This window comes from Argopecten irradians, chromosome 7 (assembly GCF_041381155.1).
Source record: "Argopecten irradians isolate NY chromosome 7, Ai_NY, whole genome shotgun sequence".
In the NCBI taxonomy this organism is placed as follows: Eukaryota; Metazoa; Mollusca; class Bivalvia; order Pectinida; family Pectinidae; genus Argopecten; species Argopecten irradians.
In genome coordinates, this window is record NC_091140.1 from 31,089,109 (window position 1) to 31,109,819 (window position 20,711).

At 32.6% G+C, this 20,711-nt stretch overlaps 1 protein-coding gene across 4 annotated transcripts in view; it reads left to right on the forward strand.

Moving 5' to 3' along the window:
- LOC138328127 (protocadherin gamma-A10-like) overlaps positions 1-20,711 on the forward strand; it is a 64,079-nt gene that overhangs the window by 39,317 nt on the left and 4,051 nt on the right. For all 4 annotated transcript variants that reach the window (XM_069274770.1, XM_069274767.1, XM_069274769.1 and 1 more), the window contains exons 2-5: positions 242-3,031; positions 11,914-12,087; positions 14,275-14,407; positions 14,817-15,253. In XM_069274770.1, coding sequence (XP_069130871.1) covers positions 350-3,031; positions 11,914-12,087; positions 14,275-14,407; positions 14,817-15,229 — 3,402 coding nt within the window. In that variant the 5' untranslated portion in view covers positions 242-349 and the 3' untranslated portion in view covers positions 15,230-15,253. The remainder of the gene's footprint in view (positions 1-241; positions 3,032-11,913; positions 12,088-14,274; positions 14,408-14,816; positions 15,254-20,711) is intronic.

Consider the following 20,711-nt stretch of genomic DNA (forward strand, 5'->3'; position numbering starts at 1 on the left):
AGCCCCTGAACTCGCAACTAGCATCAACATTTACTTTTACACTTAACAGATTCTAGCTACTAAAAAGTCTCATTATAAATGGATCACCTTGTTTGATAGGAAGGATTACAAGTTTTCATACAAGACATTTATTGTGAATGTTGGCCGAGTCAGGCCCATTTTACAGGTGTTAGTCAGGCTTGTAGATAATCATGCTTGATAATGTAAGAAACCAATATTGATGTTTAGCATGTCTTTTCAGGAGTACCCCCACCTACGAGCGACAGCGGGCCAGGAAAACATGGAATGAAATTACAGCCAAGGATATACATGTACAAGGGAGTTCTTCTGACCAGATGACTTCAACAAAATGTCATTTAAATTTCCCTTGGTGCTGTTTTGTGTATTTCTGACGATTTCATCAATTTTCGGACAGGATTTAAGTTATCCGATTCCAGAAGAGGAGTACCCAAATTATTATATTGGAAATATTCGTGAGGATTTTAATTTATCATCATATTTCTTACCTACTGAATTAGACGACTACGAAACGTTGAAATATAGCATTCTTTCGCAAACAACAGTGCCAGCATCATATTTCAATATCAATGAACGGACCAGCTCTCTGTTTACTAGTCAGAAACTTGACAGGGAATCACTCGACCATTGTGAATTTTCTTTAGTTTGTGAACTAGCTATTGATGTCATCGCTAAAGGAAGTAAAAGTACATTCTTTAAGAAAATTAAAGTGAAAGTTTTCTTATTAGATATCAACGATAATACTCCAACATTCACTGTGAACAAGACAAGCTTGGAAGTATCCGAGGCTTTTGTTGTCGGTTCATCTATACCTATAGATGGCGCTGTAGACAGAGATAGTTCTATAAATTCCATTCAAAGTTACAATATTTCGGAAAGAAATGTGCCATTTTCTGTGAAATTCGATAAATATGTGGATGGAAGTTCTTCAGTGAAAATTATCATTGATTCAAAGTTGGATAGCGAAACCAGAAATTTTTACCGATTACATGTGTTGGCAATAGATGGTGCTGTTCAACAGAGAACGGGTACCATGACAGTGGATATTAGGGTTACTGATGTAAATGATAATGCTCCAGAATTTACTAAATCAGTTTACAATATCACTATTGCTGAGGATACACCAGTCGGCAATGTTATCCTCAAGGTCAAGGCCACAGATGCTGACTCTGGTGCTAACGGCCAAGTCCTCTACCGACTCAGTCCCCATCAACTCTCCGTTATCCATACATTTTTCGCGATCGACAACATCACAGGAGATCTAAGTTTGGTTCACCCACTTGTGTACGAGCGCGGTGAAGTTTACGAGATATTTATTGAAGCCACGGATAATGCCACAAAGCCACTTTTCACTCAGGCCACTGTATACGTCAGCATCCTGGATTCCAGCAACGATCCGCCAGAGATCAACATCAACTTGTTGTCAAACGCAGACGTAGCCAAAATCTCGGAAGATGCCAACACTGGTGCCGCGGTCGCTCATATTGGTGTAACCGACGACGACAGGGGAGTTAATGGTGACGTGACTTGTCGTGTTCAAAGCTATTACTTCACCTTGGATCCTATAGGGCCAAATGAGTACAAGGTCGTTGTTCATAAAAAACTGAACAGGGAGCTCATAGAAAAACATAAGGTCAAGGTCATTTGTGAAGATGGTGGTAGTCCACCTCTTAATTCTACGGCAGAGTTTGAGGTGAAAGTTTTGGATGAAAATGACCATGCTCCCAAATTTACGCAGCAGTTGTATCTGCCTGAAATAACTGAGAATAATCAGTATGGAGCCACTTTACTCCAGGTATCCGCAAATGATTTTGATGCAGGCATCAATTCAGAAATTGTGTATTCTCTCGTTCCAACAAATAATGACAAATTCTCGATTGACCCAGATACAGGTGAAGTGTTTGTAAACGCTCACCTTGACCGTGAAAATTCCTCTCGTGTAGAATTTGGTGTCATTGCAACCGACAAGGGGACCCCTCCACAAACTGGCACCACCTCTGTAAGGGTTACTATTCTGGATGAAAATGATAATAGGCCCAAATTTTCGGAGACAGTGTACACATTCTCAGTGAGGGAGAATTTAAGTGACAGTGTTCATGTTGGCAACGTGAAGGCTTCCGACCCTGATGAAGGTCAAAATGGAGTTGTTGAGTTCACAATGCTGCCAGCGTTAGATACATCAGGAAATTTTCCATTTATAGTGTACAGCAATGGATCTATATACACAACACAGGTTTTAAACCGAGAATTACAACCCCATGGATACAATTTTCGTGTAATCGCCTACGACCTTGGATCTCCGTCTCAAAATAGCACCTCCCATGTGACTGTGTTTGTTGGAGACATAAACGACAACGGTCCTATCATTGTCTTCCCGACATTCGATAATAAGACCGTTAAAATCGTTTACAATACAGGAACTGACCATGTGATCACAAAGGTCATAGCTTACGACCCTGACCTTGGCGGTAATTCTAAGCTATCCTATACAATTTTACAAGATGACTTGACAAACCCTTTTTATATTGACCAAAATACTGGTGAAATCTACTTAGCCAAGCCCCTAGGGATCTCCGATATCCAAACCTATACTTTTACCGTTCTTGTGGAAGACAATGGGGTGCCAAGGAGATCGTCTATGCAAAATCTCACCATCATTGTCACGACCCTTGGTGATGGTGGAGTTGACACGCCTTCCCACCCCGACAACCTTGTCATCGCCATCGTAATCACATGTGTAACTATTGTATTATCAATGGCGATTATCCTCGTAATATGTATCATTAAACGGATAGACAGACAGAGGAAAGCGATGAACAAAAGTGCTAATAGTTCAGATTCGGACGACAAACGGAGGGACATGTATGATGCAATTGCTCGTAACCTTGACAACGAAAGTAACAGCCAGGCTGAGAAAAAAGTGAGTTTTTCGGTGGATTCAGACCCAAATCTCATCATATCGGCTTCCGACTCCAGTTCCAAGTTTCCCAACACAACTTTAGGCGTTGAGGAGGTAAGTTCTTTCAATTTTTTTTTTCATTCAGCAAATACACTATAGCATAAGTCAACACAGTACTGTTCAAATATAACTCGTATAATGGTCCTATTCAAATCCTTATTTAATTTTAACATGTGAAAATATAATATAATCTGCAAGAAGTTGTTCTCATTCCCAGAGCCAAGTACATAGCTATATATATCTACAAATTGAATGAAACCACCAACTACACTCTCCCCCTCCCCCTTCACACACTGTCCACTCCTCTTATTATGTCGGGTAATTCTTTAAACAAGTTTCTTCTCATTACCGAAACTTCTTTTCATTGAGTTAATGTTAAAATTATCTACATGGAAGAATTTGTTTATGACTTTTAATTTAGATCCTATTTTAATCTGAATATTAAGTAATAAACAACTAAATTTTGAATTTGAAAGAAAAAAAACCAATCTTTTACCTTGATGTACGGTGCAGGTAAATTTCACACTGCATTTAATGTAAATGGTAAAGTAACTTGATACGATTTGTAGGCTGGGACCTTGAGTTAACCTTCAGGGCTCTGTTTTCCTGTTAGAATTTATTAGAATTCAGCACATGAAAGCAGTGACGAGATTTAGTTTGCATAAACACAACCGAGAAATTACAATTTTTTTTTTTATAGTTCACCCAACAAGTTGCTTGCCCTTGGTAAACATATTTCAGTTTGAAAAACCTGACTGTCGTACAAAATTCAGATCTCTTAAGTAAAGGTGTTGTCGAATTTTAAGAGAGAGCTCTTTTGAAAAGAGAGGTACCTGGAATTTAACTTCTTTCATATATGCATAATTTACAGTGCCTATAAAGTTTTACGTAAGGTTTTCTTCAATTTCTTCTTTTAAAAACTCCATGCTCTCAAGGCTCTACCTTTGACTGACGATCAGTATTTACCTGTAGACACAGGTGAGAGCCAACCTGTGAGAAGGCAGGTAAAAATGCATTTGGGTGCATGTCTAGTGTTGTTAACCGTTCCATTTTGTATCGATTGATTTAGAAAACCATTTCTAAACAAGAAATTTGCTTAAAGAACCAACATTTTTCTACATTTTCAGAAAAAAATTAAGGTACTTGAACACTTTTCTTTTCGTGTGAAAAACACTTTTTATTTAAATCACATGTATAAAATACTAATTTACATTAAGCAGGTGTTTTCCTCTGAAAGGAATTGGATTTTTTTTCCTGGTTAATTTTAAAGGCATTTGTTTAAATTTAAATCTATAAGATTAGATTTAGCACTATATATTCATGTATACATACTAAGGCTCTGTTGTCTGGTGCAGGTAAATTAAAATTTCATTCACAAAACTCATACAATATATATTTCATTAATAATATCTAATTATAAAAACATAAATTTTGTTGTCACATGTACAGGTTGTAAAATGACTCACTTTGCTTGGCAATGGTTTTTTTGGTGTTTGTTTTGAGTTCACAGTCATTTTTGTTTGTTTAATATCTTTTTTCCACATACTGTTGATGTATGGTCATGTGTTGTTTGTGATCAGAGACTTCAGTGCAGTATTTTTGTAATGAACCTCTTAAAGACAATTTTCTCATTTTAAACTGACATATGTGTACTTTTGTACCTACGCATAGATGCAAAATGTTTGATAATCATCTGTTTTCAATTCTATCATCAGCAAAATCAGCCATAAATCTATACTATTATAACGATGAAAAAAAATTAATTCTCTGTCTCCTATATCTGTCAAGGAAATGAATTGAGACACATTGAATTCCATTATTATGAAATATCACTATTGGAATGCGAAGAAAAAAAAAGACTACTATCATTTCCCACAAAAAAATATGCTCAAATGATTTCTATAGTAATGAAAAAATATATTTCGAGGCTCTCTGTCGGCCAGCGGAGTTGTACCTGTCATTTTGCTTGACAGAACGACCCCCAAGGGCTCGATGATGACATAGCTTGCTTTATTTTATTTATGTGGACCCTAAATGATAGTATACTATTTCTAGACAGGTATGGTTATTGGACAATATAAACCAATTAGTGGTTGTCCTGATGACAGGAACATACTTTTAACGAGACAGGTAGGAAATGTATACTTCAGTAAATATTTACCGCATATTTCCCTTTGTTTTATATCTCATTATAATACATATTGACTGGTTATTTGCTGTTCAATTTTTATCACAAAAGAAATAAAGAAAAGGAAAATTGATCTTATATATATGTATACTCAATCATAGGGGTTATATATGGATTTTTATATATCAATGAATTGTGTAGGGTCTTGAATTAAATATTGGTATTAAAGAATACTGTACAGGTCTATAGCCTTAACTACTCGGTAAAGGTCATCTTGATTGAAAGATTTAAAATAAAACTTCATGTATATGGGTAAGTGGATAGGAAGGAGGGGGGGGAGAGCGCCGCAATGTACTCGAAATGGTTTCCGTAGGACCTTTTAGCAACAAATTTATACATAAAAGAATTAGGAGAAAATGTTAATTATGCGTAGTTTTAGTTAATCAAGATCATTATAAAAAGTACAGATACGTTATGATATGATGCAATTAAAGTTTGTGTATATGAGGTACAATTTTCACCTGACACTGTCAGCTACAGGCCAATCAGACCTTTTGTATTCTAGCTTTGTTAGGAGTTTTGGTAGTCAAGAAACACAATGTCATCACATTGCGAGTGTTTCTCCTCGCTTTGGCATTTAATAAACAAATTTTGACAACCTTGGTACATAAACTCAATCATGGTTACCTATATTACATAAAAGCCATGCTTTTCTTTTCATTTTTTCTCCTGTACATATCTTGTTTTAAAATGTCAAGTACTGGTACATGTTAATTACTGTCTGAACTTGAAGGATTAAGGGACTAAAATGTCTTAACAAAAACCGATAACAAGAAGCATTTAGAAATACCGTTAATGAAACCAAACAAAGTTTATTTCCAATAAAGTTTTGTGACAATATAATAGCCTTTTCAAAGAATCCTCACATTCGAACTGCCAAAATTCTCACATTATTAAATTCTTCGGAACAGATAATATTTCATTTAAAAATTGTCTTTCAATTCTTTTTTATGTCTTTCTAAAACCATCGAGATGCTATTTAAATTTTCCAAAGCAATTTTATGATAATTGTTGTCGAAAATTACTCTGGAAGTTTATAATTGATGTTCCACAAAGGAATCCATTCGTAAATGGAGACTCTCCAGTGTGAGTCATATATAGGCCTGGTATAAAAGTGAAAAGGGGTTTGGGATTGGCTGATCAGAGCCGACTAACAGATAGAAATAATTCGTGTTAATTCTGCGTTTCCTCTGTACAGGATATATCTCTGTCGTGTCCTTGCGCCTTGTGATTAGCTGTCATTACAGGCAATTATCACTAACCAATTAACCTTCTATACAAATGGCCGTACCTCTGGTGTCTTTGGACAGACAAAAAAGGGAAAAAAAATTCTCATTTAAATAGAGTATTGGATAGCCCCTCTTTCATTTAAACTCCCTCGTTTTTAGAGTTTGCATAAATAGTGTCGCTTTGTTCACTGAAAGGAGCTTCATTTAACATATTTGTTGGGGTTTAAACTGTGAGAATTTAAATGAAACAGTAAAATTTGTTTGAATTAATTCTCAAGGGTAAAAATTGCATTGAAATACTGAAATTGGAAAACCATTTCCATTTCTCTGCATTGCAGATATGGATTCTTTGTCAAAATATGTTTCCTTGATAGTCTTTTCATGAGCTGCCAAATTCCAAGGCCAGAGAAATGATTTTTATACATGTACGCTTAAAAGTCTATACCATGTTCTGAAATTTTAGCTATAATGCGTCAATAATAACATGTGTACCACACTTCAACAACTGTCAAAAGCTGAGGATTCTGGAACTCAATACAAAACTTACAATTTCTGCAGCAGTTGATAATTAAGACATCAATTTCGATCTCGTTAGGCTTTAAATTCCTTGACATCATGTCTACCAACAGTGAAATTCAAATTAAATCATTTTTTATCCTTGCCTGCACAAAATAATTTTGAGCATATTGAATTATATTTTTCACTTTTTGCCATAGTTGTATGGAGCCATTGTGAACACTTGCTGTAGATGTAACAGCAGTTTTCTCAAAATCTAATAAAGTTTTCTATGAACTTGATATTCTTTGCGAAGCATGTTATTCAACGAAGCATGCTTATAGATAATTAGGGTAAAATATTAAATTAGAATGCAAAAAAACTGAATTAGTATTTTGGTATGCAGCAACATTAGCTTTATGCATGTGCAAATTAAGCTAGAAACTATAAGTACACTATACATATTGATCATGTGAAAAAAACAAAAATTTAAACTTTGTAAAGCTATAATCTATTTATTTATTAATCAGCTTCTATTAAAACTATGATTATTTTTAGTGCTAAAATTTGATTTGATAAAAAGTTGTTGTAAATAATTTTCAAATGTCGTTAACCTTTACTATTTAAATTAATTAGTTCTGATAAAAATTATGTCAACAAAATTGTTTACACTTGAGTTGTCATCCTTAATATATCTATTACCTATGAAGATGATTTTATCTATGATTACATCTTTGTCATTCATTGTCAGTTTTGAAAAACATCTTCACAGTTTTGTAATTTCAAAGTCGTTCACCGCCTAATAGGGTGCTTAAAGTTATATCGAAAACTTCAAAAACTTTTTGTCAATTTTACCTATCAATATCGGTCTTTAAACACCTTTTATCGTACTTGTATAAGATTGAACAAAATATTTTAACACTATCATAAAAACTTGTAAAATGAAAGTGAGAAATAAAATGGATAGATTAAGATCTAAACATTTACGGTTATTATAACACTATACAGGTAATCAAAATGCCTTCACTTTGATGAAAATGTGATTTTGAAATCCAATTTAGTTAATGTGACTGGATTCGATGATTAATGACCTACAGGCCGGTTTCTGATATTGTTTAGATATTTTTTGGATGAGCTGTCCATCAAAATTTATACCTGGACGTCAGTTGGTCAGCGAGAAACAGAAAATGACTGTGAATTAGTATCGCAGATCATGACTGTGAATTAGTATCGCAGATTGAGTACAGGTCAAATTTAATCAATTCTCAAATCAACATTGGTTAAGGGCACATGCTACCTATGATATTATTGTCCTCCTTTCAGAAGAGTTCCATTATAACATCCTCTATGAAGCCATTTAAAAATCATTAAATTTATTTGTTAATTAGGCAAATGATTAAAATACATTATACCTTGCATTTACACAATAGAATTTGACAATCAAATCAATTGTTTTATGTCAAATAACTGTTTGATAACATGTGTTTTATAATTGTCCACAATAAGTAATTTACCAATGGGTGTCTAGCTATAACTTTTGAATGCTGTGATTTCTCCACACTCCAGCAGATTTGATATTCTTTGTATATATGTTAAAAAGTAACATTATTTGGAGATATGAAGGGGATTTTTTGTACAATAAATGTTGTAGTTGTCATTGTTGATTTCGATAACAACAATTGATGATGGTGACAATGGTGGCCTTTCTTACATTATTAAAATCACCCAGCTAATAGGGACAAATAAGATATTTAATGTACTGATGTGATCAAATACAACATATGATAAGCAGTCCTACCTTACATTCAATGTGCATGCTTATATCCTTCTTAATTTATCATCACTGTGTTAATTACCCATGCATGGAGAGACTTTCATTTTGGCATGGCATGAATGTCGCTTTATTGTTTTTCTCTGAAATTATTTTTTCGCCAAAGGATTTTTATGTTTACTTCTGTGTTTTCATCTTAATTCTTTATAATGGATGATATTTAGAATGTTAATTAGTATTTTGATTTAAGATGTCTATTGCAGAAGTTTTAGTTGATTAACGATCACTTTATATTAAACTTAGTCAAATGATTTGAATCATAGTGATATAAGAGTGGTTCAGGGGCCCAATTGGCCTTTTGTTGACTATATTAGATTATCCAAATTGATTTGATATCATATCAGAGACTATTATTTGATTATTTTTGTTTATCAATAACGTTTATTCATGTTTACTTAGATTCCATATATTTCTACTCTCTGATAACAAATATGGCTATAAAACCTGTTTAGATACATGTACACTAGCAAATAATGGTGATTGTTTGGATGTTAACTACAGTGAAATGTTGATATTCCCTTGTGGGTGTGTGCACAAGTACAGCTGTTATTAATGAACAAGATTTTAGAGATAGAGAGAGCCATTGTACAAAACACAGGCCAGAAAAAAACCTCTGTTAAATAAAAAATAGCTAGGATCCATTCATCAATATACCTTCGAGCTACAAATAACGACTATTTATTAACGCGATCAATTTTCCCAAATCCAATATGGATAATTGATGAAAGCACATAAAATTTACTTGAACGGTGGGAAGGAGGGCGAATTGGCGGGTAGGTGTTTCGTTGTTCGGGATGGTCGACCGTTATCATGACTCGCGATCAAATTGTTTACAATGATAAATGCGTAAAACATCAAGTTAAATACCTTCAGACATTACCATAAATACTTTTATCACTATGATAACTGGCCAGAATAAAAACATTCTCATCTTAAAACATTTATCAGTGCTCTCCATAATACTATACACATGCAGCTTGACACTTTCCTAATGAATATCCCCCTCGAATCAGACTTTGATCTTCTACGGAACATCGTTTTATCGAATCATAAAAATATATATGTGAAAGGAATTGATTGCCAGACTGATGCCGTTCAATACGAAAACATTTTGTTAGCTCAAGGGACGATTGAATCTGCGTCTTCGAGGTGCTTGATTGCTTTAAGTTCCGTTTTACTCAGGGCTTTTCACTTGTCCAATGAAATCCATTCCTGTAAAGGCCTTAATTGTCATATGATCATATGATCAGCTATTTGAAGTCATATAACCGAATTCCTCATAATGACAAGTTGACATAAAAGATATCAAAAGCAATTTTGACAAATATTTGATGATTGAAATATTAAATTTTTGTTTAAATTTGTTTATTTTAAATGTTTGATGTATACCGTAGATAAATAATGGCACTGCCATTTGACCTCCATCTTTAATGGATGACATCAAAAATTCTTCATATTTTACAAAATGGAGAATAATTGCTCCTTTTATTGAATTTTATTTTTCAATAAACAAAATATCTAAACATAATGTGTGTTTGAAATATCAGTTCTTATTGAATTGCTTTTTGGAAATTTGACCCAATATAATTTTATTACTTTTTGATATTTTTCGTATGTTCTTTCACAAGTTTTATATGAGGTGTAGGTTTTTTCGGGTTCGTGAACCAGTGAAAAGTAAAGTATGTTAATTAAGCACAATAACGGTGTTGTAATTGACAGCGTGATTGTGTTTGTGTACCCGCCATGTTCGTGTCAGACACTAGGACAAAAGCCATCGCATGCGTAGCTGTACTTAAAGCATTGTTTTCAGCGCCTTAAGTTCAGTGGAGATACTGTTACTCTTTGTAACATATGGGCTATGGTCAGGGCTTGAATGCGCCACATTGGGGCTTACGTTGGTATGGTAGACCTTTCAGGCGGCTTTGTAACGGTAATAGATGTACGTTTGTTTTCTTCGACAATGCAATGAATTTTTTATACAGAAGAACTATGCCAGATTTTTTCAAAGATATAAACACAAGGATTAAGTCTGGGTGGTGGGACGCCATCAGATTGCCTTGGTGCATCAGATATCACAAATAAATGTATAGACAAAATTTTGTATTACAACATCAAAATGTCAGCAAACGAGCGGGAGTGATGATGTGGGGGAATATATTTCATATCTTCAAGGCCTCTGAATTACATTTTAAGTCAAAATCAATTCTCACCTACTACGAAATTTAAAACCCTGTCGTTGATCCCTGAACTTTTTACACTGATGTGATCATAAATTTGCATCAAATTTAAGCTAGGGTATCAAGAATAATCCTTGAGCATATCTCCATTTATGAAATAATAATATCATAATGCACCTTTCATTTGAATGTTTTATTTATGATTTACCTGTTGAACTCAATTAATTTATTAAATTACCAGTATTTGAATATCAAATGTACAGTACTGTATTGCTATTTTTTATCTTAAAAGGAGAAATTTCTTGAACATAAATATCAGGTGTTTAAAATTCTGACTTGAAAAGAAATTTCTTAGTCATGGTTATAATATACAACTGTTTATAAGATATTTGATCTTAGCTTCACAATTACACTTCTTTGGATGACATTGATTATAAGGATAACATCATTTGTACAAATATATTATTTAAATTTTCTTGTTTTCGTTAATTGTCTATATATATTACTAGACAGATATATACATTTTCAATGAAGACAGACTTTTTGAGACTATTCAGGTTTCTTATATCCTTTATTCTGATAACTATTACTAAGTTACTCTGGAATCTTAAAATGAACAGTGATTTAAATTATCATATTTATCAACAACAAAAAAACCAGCTTTTTACAATGATAAAAACTTCAGCCCTTATAAATCCACTTTTCAGAATTGTCAATTTTAAAATAGTAATTTGACTTTGTACAATAATGAGAACAGCATCCGAACTTTTTCTGCTTATTTTAAATATCTTCTCGAAGTTAGAAAATGAATTTTGTCACATACACTAGAGGGTAGTATGTGTCCATTGGAGGGTTATTTGATGATGGAGTTATTATTATCAGAAAGGATTTGGGTTTTTTCAGTCATGACTTTCTGGGAGTTAGCAGTGTTATTAGAAAATATTGATACTAAGTAATTAATAATTGTCTACTTAGTCAATTCGTTAATGATTTTATTATTTTTTTTAATCTACCAGATTCTCGACAGAATTATGCCACCACCCAAACCTGAAAGAGTCACACCAAGAGAAGACAACTCAGAGCAACAATACCAGCAACAGAACCTGTCCACGGTAGCCAGGCTTCAGCGACACCAAGAATATCTTCAGGCGTGCGATAAACCCTCATGGGGAAGTAACTCCAATTTAGAGGTAAGCACGTAAAAAGTCACGTTTAAAAAATCTTGACAAAATTTATGATAATTTTGGGTTTTGTTGGTGTTACATATATTATCTGTTATAAAAGGCTTTAGGTTAAAGATATGCCTCATGTTAGTAGTAGATGAAGTCAGAGTTCCCAAAGTAAAACCACTAACCATAAATGTCCAGCACGTCTGACACTTATTGTGGGTTCTAAACTCTTAACCCATTTATACACAATGTTAGCTAAAGGGCTACAATTGGGAACCCTGCATGCCTCAGCAATCAATACACAAGACCCTGACATGTTTGAGACCTCTACAGTAGTCAAAATCAATTCAGATCGAATTTAAACAGAGGAAAACATATCATGATAGTTAACAATACAATTTGCCTTAAATAGATTTGTATAGAATGTTTTTTAGTTCTTTGTATACATTAAATCTATAGTCACAGCTGGTGTTTACAATGGTATAGACTTCAAAATTTTTATAAGTTTCTTCAGTCTATCTTATGCAAACTGGAAAAAATATCTGTTTAAAATAGGTAGAGAAATAAACAAAACGTTACTAAAGAAGTTATAGAGTACAAGAAAATTTTCAATTTTAAAACATATTGTTTTTGTTTCTTTCTATAGTGGTAACAGCATTTCAAAATTTTCAATCTAATAAATAAAACAGATTTCTTCCCCATTGATTTTTGTTGTACTGAAAATAAAATCTATTAAATGAGAATTAAATTTTATAATATTTTCCTACAACACCTGCTGATCACGGTTAGAGATATCACACCTGCCTTTGATAGCTTTCATTCTTACCAACATGGAACTAGGAATGTTCAATACCGTGCATTTTTTTTATTCCTGTAGTAATTGACAAGTTATGAATCTTATATATAATATTGCTAATGAAGTTTTATCGGCAAAAATGAAATCAAAGACTAAACATTTTAAAATAATATTCTAATAAAGGCTTCATGTCAATGGTATTTTTCATAATGGGAACATGTTTGAAAATGTACACATTCTTTTTACAATTACGTACATGTATTGTAAAAAGAGTGCTGTTTTTATGGTATTCATCAACAGCTGAGCAATTTTTTTCTTTAAAAGCTCAGTATAATTAACCCAATTCTTTTCAACTTTAATAAAAAAAACTGGGACAAGTATATATTCTTTCCCAATTACTTGGAATGTTAATTAGAAAGAACTTCATTTGTTTTTCAAGACTTCAGTTGACAGCAAGATGTATGTGTCTTTGTTAGCAGTGTAACGATCAATTACGCTAAATCAGATCGGTAATGATCGGATCACGAAGGTGGTAAAAACGAAAGGCCAAACTAATGGTGTCTGGACATATTCCAGTTCCCTTTAATATGGCTGACAAGTTTGTTTTCCTTGTGGATTTCCTATCAGGCAGCATTCTTACCATACCCTGATCAAACCATTGTCTCCAAAAGAGTTTCACAATGATTCTTCGCTTAGTCTTTTAAGAAGCCTTTCCATTCCGACAAACAACACATTCCTTTACAATGGAATTAATTTAGCCCAAAATTTTTTTCCATCCTTAATTCACTTGAAACCAAAAATAAATGTTTTATTGCACAATAAAGCTTTCAACATTTTGCTGAGAGTCTTGATTGTTTGAAAATCACATGGGATTCACATGCATTCAAAAGAATTTGCCAATTAAGGGTTAAACAAATGTCACCAAATCATATCTGTTGAAATTTTTCATCATTTTATGCTGGTTGTCGATGTGAAGAATTGAGATTCTACTTGCTTACTTTTTGAGAAATGAAGGAAGCAGGAAAACCAACCATAGAACATCCACAGTTGTTTGTTTCTCTCAGCTTCATGGAATCCCAATAGATGTGATCTATTTCTCTCCGCCCCCACTCCCTCCCCTCCTTGCAGTAAAGAGGTTGAATGTTAAGATTGATCATTTTCCTCTCAATTAATCAATTTATAATTGAAGTTGAATCAAATTAAAATTTATGTAGCATTACATTTTACTATTTTCTATTCATATATTTGCAAAGGGATATTATTAAGTAAATAACAATTTCAAATATGTATGTTAATTAATTGGCTGTGTTGTAAAGCAGACATTTTAAATTCATTGAATTTGAATTTGGTATTCTGAATTTTAAGAAATCCTAGTTTCGTGTTTTGTTAAAATAATAATTTTGTATTTTCAGGGAGAAATGTACAAGAAACAAGATGACAACCACAGTGAAACCTCGGGAGAAACCTCGACGAGTGATAGCGGCCGTGGAGGCAGTGAGAGTGATATACAGAGCAGTGGGGGATTATCACACTGTCTGGAGTTAGGTAAGGCTCACTCCTCTCCCAGTCTCTGTTCTTTGATTGTCAAACATTATAACTCAAATATATGGTAATTAAAACACTGAAACAAGGGGAAGTAACTAACAAGGGGAAATAACTCTAATAGATGATAATAAATAACAACACTGAAACAAAGAGAAGGAATTCAAAGGGAAAGAAATTTAATATTAACATTTAAAAAAAAGTCAGAAACAAATATAAACATCACCATATCTTCTTTCCTGAGTATTTCTATAATCTTTTTTTTTTTTTTTTTTTTTTTTTTTTTTTACATTTTCACTATTCACAAATCAATTATTGTTTTGGTTTCTATTTACAAGATTTACTAACATTTACCATATATGGAAATTCCACAATTTTTTATTAATTCTTTATAATGTACCTTTTTTTGTAGATTATTTAAAAAATATGTATTCACCATCCAATTCCCCACGGAAGGAGAACATGCCCACACATAGTGAGGGTGCAGAACCACGGAGGGTACCCTCTGGTAGTGACAACAGTGACCCACGGAGGGTACAGAACCTTAATCAGTTACATTTTAAACATCCCCATTTATTACCCTCCAAATCACGGACAGTGCATCTTAATAGTCATAACAATGTGTATCCCTCTCGTGGTGGGGTTCCACACAAGGGTCGAGGCCAAGTCGTACATTGGCGTGGTATGACAGACTATTTAAACACGTCAATGGCGACAATAGAGGATTACGACGAAGACGACAATACGACGACGTCGGGGAGTTACGTTGTAGAGGATCAAGACCTTCAGACAGACATGGCTGTCGGCATGGACTGTTTTGTGTGATAGCAACAACCATCCTACAGCTTGGTAAGTGTATGTTTATCACTGCTAAATTATCTCCCTTAGTATAGCAGCAATTATTACTAATTTTTTCACTAATTCTGCATTATCATTTTCCAAAGAAAATTGAATTGGAAAACAAATCTATCAAACATAAGATGTTGTTTCTGAGCACCAAACATAATTTACTTAATAGACTGGATATTACTGGTAATTGAAAAAATACTATTTAAAGATGCTCCACCGCTGACAAATGGTATTTTTTCTCTATCAAAAACAGGAGCAGACGATTAAGTATTTTGCTTCAGTTACAAAAGTTACTTACCAGTACTTTATGCTATTACCACCATTGAAAAGTCTGAGCTTCTAATTCTACTCCAAGAAAAAAAAATTAAAAATAATTAATTGCATCCTGAAAAAAAAATGTGGCACTATGTTCCATATGGAATGAAGTTCTGACTGCGCATGCACCAAAAGCAAATACATGTAGTTGATTTTATAGAAATTTTTTTGTGTTATTTAGAAATTAATGTATACAATTAAACACCTTATTATTCAAAGGATGAGCATCATTTCTGCTCTGTAGGCGGTAGAGCATCATTAACTACAGTATATAAATTGGTGAAAGGTAGACAAATTTTTGTTATATCAAATTATTTCCCCTGGTCCCATGAAATTCATATTAGCAGGGTTTTACTGTAATTTACTGTTGATTCTGAATATCTCTGAAGCCCAGGCAACCATTACACAGCTATATAAAGTATTTATGATGGTCCTTCAGGACAGGTTTGACTTTGGTTCTAAGAGAGTCAGGTCTCCTAATTATAAGGGAGATTGTAACTTTAAAAGATAAGATGATTTCTAAAAGATCACAGACGTGTTAATTAGAAAAGTTATTAGGTTATACAGAGAGTGGTCTGGACAAAAGCAGTTTAATGTAGTGACAGATATACTAGAAAGTGGTCTATATACAAGTTATATATTGGTTACAGTTTGGGATGGTTTACAAATACAGGTGGTCCTAGGTCGGATATTTATATACATTGGCAGATTCTAGTTACAGTGCAAGTATTCAAAATGCTTTATACATTGGCAGATTCTAGTTACAGTACAGGTATTCAAAATGCTTTATACATTGGCAGATTCTTGTTACAGTACAGGTATTCAAAATGCTTTATACATTGGCAGATTCTAGTTACAGTACAGGTATTCAAAATGCTAATTATGTACCATGTTTGTGAATGGTTTAAGTCTCAGGGTATTTTATATTATAAGATACGAACTTGATGTACTTTTACGAAAACCAATATTTTTTCATTCAGCAATCTCTTAGAAATTTTCAAAATTATTCACTATGCTGAGATGAATGTATTTTTAACTGGTAGATCATTTATCTTTTTGATTAGTGGCGTGTGACTTTTTTGATTGAAAATGATAAACTATGATATGTTGATGCTTACTCATATTCCTGAGAAAATATAAAGTTTTGTTTACTTCAAAACTGCATCATGTTATAAATGAAAGTTGTAATTTAGCATTTCTATGACACCTTTGCCTATCACTTTTAGAAAATTAAATTTGTTTATTCAATTAAAGGTGACTTTTAACCCTAATGATTATAAAGCAAAGTGTTTGGTTCATAAAATATCACTTAAATTGGGATATGCAAGTCATTTTAAAAATAAGAAATATCCAAAAAAACTTTTTAAGTAAATTGAACATGATTTACGAAATTGTTAAAAATGTGAAAGGTGAAGAAAAGCAACTCCGTTCAAACTCATAAAAACCTGAATCAGTTGGTGAGTCATAAAATTCAATAGTAACTACAAATTCCTGTTCCGCTATCAAATATTTTAGGGTATATTTTACTAGATATTAATAAAATTCATACAAATTTCCCCGGCTTTAACCACTGTATGATCAAAGTGAGAGGGTAGATGGTTATCATCGTAAAATCGCAGTACGATTCAATGAACGCCATTATGTCTTTGTGACACCTATACATTGTCACATCAGATATGTACACATCATTAACTCTTACAATAATTATCTCCCCTTACTCAGAGTAGATCCTGACTGCGGCCCCGATTTATTGACTCTTGAACAAAACGATTGGTTCAGCAGTTGAAAAGTACTGACATCCCAAGTTGTGGAGAAACTCGTTTTAGCCAGTGAAAGTATGATATATACATATATTTATAGAAATATCCATAAAAGGTAAAATCAATTTAGAATCTCTCGGGTACAGCTATTTTACATATAGCTACCCCATTAATGGACAAAAGATGAAAGAAAATAACAGACATTCTCGTTACTATCAGATAGCATTGGAAACAGAATAATGATATGTCTGTTTTGGAAAAGAGAAGAAATTTCTAGATCACTGACTTTGATACAAAAACATAAAGGTTCTCGTATACAAAATGACCATCCTGTTATCAAACAGAAAAACGGCCGAATCTGACATTCTTCCGGAAACCATACACAGTTCAGATAGCGGTGTGTAATTATGTTGTGTGAAGATCAGTCCTCCATCTTGTAATTTTCACTTCAGTTAATACTTAAATCCAGACTTTTCAGTCGGTTTTATGTCGCTAAAAGGGACGGAATGAAGAAGTTTTTATCTGTTTAACATATGGTGTATTTCTAATGATACCCTTTCCTGACATCACCAACTTTTGATCAAGGTAAATTATACTGAGGGATAAAGAGACCTAAAGCAGTTAAAATTCAAGACAATTGTAATTTCTTTAACAGAGAAATGTAAGGATTTAAGGAAAGAAATTCAACAAATGTTAATTTTCAACATCTTATGATCATTTACATTAAAAAGGTGTTTTTCATAAACTATAAAAAAGGCAAACTCCTTAAATAGGCTGAGGGATATTTGCTCCAATATCTATTATTAACTTTAAAAACTAAAATTAAAAAAGAGAGATTGATATAAGCAAAGAAATTTAAATGTAATTGTATCATTTCATTAATGACTAAAACTCCTCATAATATAACTGCAAAACCTTAAAAATTGTTTACCGGTTACACATTTCAAAAATACTAATAAATTATTGTAGGTTAGTTAGAATTATGGTAAATATTTTTTTTTTTAATTTCACAAATTCTTTTTGAAAAAAGCAACCACTGCTCTAAATACTGAATGTTATATTTAAAATTGTATTTCCAGTTGATAGTTGTTGTATTTGCTTAATTTGAAGATCAGTTTTGAATAAACACACAGTTAAGACTGAAACATGCATTTAAATACAAATATTTTGTCACATAAATATCTTGTTAATTTGCTGATTCATTCATATTTTTAATGATACTTGTTTTTTCTGATCAAAAAACACAAATTCCATCAGCGGGGTGTATGATTACCTTATCACAACACACCCAAAGTTAATCTGAATAGTTTAAATAGAAATACACTTTAAAGCAAAATGTTATATAACATATTGAAACTTTTCAAATCTGATTTTCAATTCGGTAAAAGTATTTTCTATTCATCTCAAGATTCGAGATTTCAGATGATACATTTTCTAAATTATCTCTCATTTAAAGATGCTCCACCGCTGACAAATGGTATTTTTTCACTATCAAATACAGGAGCAGATGATTAAGTATTTTTCTTCAGTTTAAAAAGTTAATTGCTTTACACCGTTACCACCATGGAAAAGTTTGAGCTTCTAATTTTACTTCAAGTTAGATATGTAAAAAACAATTAATTGCATCCCGAAAAAATTCCATGATACTATATCCTATATGGAATAAAGTACTGATTGCGCATGCACCAAAGGCAAAATAAATTGTTTTATATTATTTTTTGTATTAATTAGACATATATCTACATGATTTAACACCAATTATTGTTCAAATGATGAGTATCATTTATGCTCTATTGGCGATGGAGCATCTTTAAATCTGACAATTTCTATAAGTTCTACTGAATATGTATGCTGAGAATGTTTTGGTGTAATTATTTCTTTAAATTAAATATGAATGTATATGTATATACCATAGCTACACAATTAAAGGCAGTCATTGGAGGAACTCTCTTTTACTTACAAACAGCAATCATTAAAGTTTTAAATGTTGAAAATAGACATTAAAATTACCCATTATTTTTTATCAATCTTAATACTAACATGACCTATTGCAGTAATTTTCTATAATTTACACTAAAAAATAATAACAACAAAAAATCAGATTTTATTTCAAGTTGAGTTTATTTCAAAATTTCTGTCAATAGGACAAATAGTGACATAACTAAGATTGCTCTGAAATTTAACAAGTGACTAGAAATCAATTCTGTATGTGTATTAAAGTGGTCTCATTTACATCTAAATGAGAAACTCAAACAGGTGAAACTTTCACATATACTGTTCCCATTGGTGTGTATATACTTAGTGTGTACACAAACTCTTAAGGTAGTACACTTACACCAATTTCAAAATTTCAAAATGGGTATTTACTTTTGCTAAGCATTTCAAATGTGATACCTTCAGGGTACAAATTTCTGTACAGAAGCCTGAACAATGAAAGGTTAGACAGAATTTGTGTACACGGAATACAATTTACCTGAGGATTACACTAAATTTAAACAAATAAAAAATGTATGTTTGTGTTGAGTCATTCCTGATGTTTGTGTGAACAGAGTTCCTCGTTCGACCAAGATTAATTGGACCATGTCCCGGAAATGATGTAGGTCAAATGAGTCCGTTTATCATTGTCACATCCCGACCATTACACTAAGCACCTAGACCTTCACTGATGTAGGTAAAGCGAAAGTACACCACATGCCAAAAAGCAGCATCATCAATTATATATTGTAAAGGGAAAATGAAACTACAATTCATATGTCATAAAACAGCAATAATTATATCAACCTTATTATTTATATAGGTAAAATGAAAGTAAATATGTCATCTATATAGAGTAAACCATTTATCATCTATACACCTCGTGTGGAAGTGCATGTCTATACACCAAAGGGAAAAAATGAAAAGATAAATGAACGAGGAGAAGTACTGGAAGAATTTTTATTACTTTCCTTCTTTGACATGCTGATGTTTGTTAAGTTGAGATGTTTAGTGTTAATTAATTTTGGAAGAAAGATTAGACGTATACATGAACTTTCGCCTAGAATTTGTCACTGTCACAAGTTACAGTCCTAACCTCTATTTTTAGTCCAATTAAATAGTGTACTCTAGTTTAATTACACCAGTTCGTGAAATTGGTGCCCAGAGCAAACTTCAGTAAATAATTAGCGAAATTGGCCTCTGGAGCTAAAATTGAATTAATTTAATTTGTATTTTCTGTAAATTTGTTCTTACGTACATTGAAGCAGTGATCTTTATTTTGCACTCTTTGGACTTTTTTTAATTCAATATAAGCATTTGCACCATGGCTTGGCATATTCTAATGAGTGTTACGTTCCTGAAATACTGAAGCATTAGCCAACAAGATATTCAAATTCATTCTAGAGGTA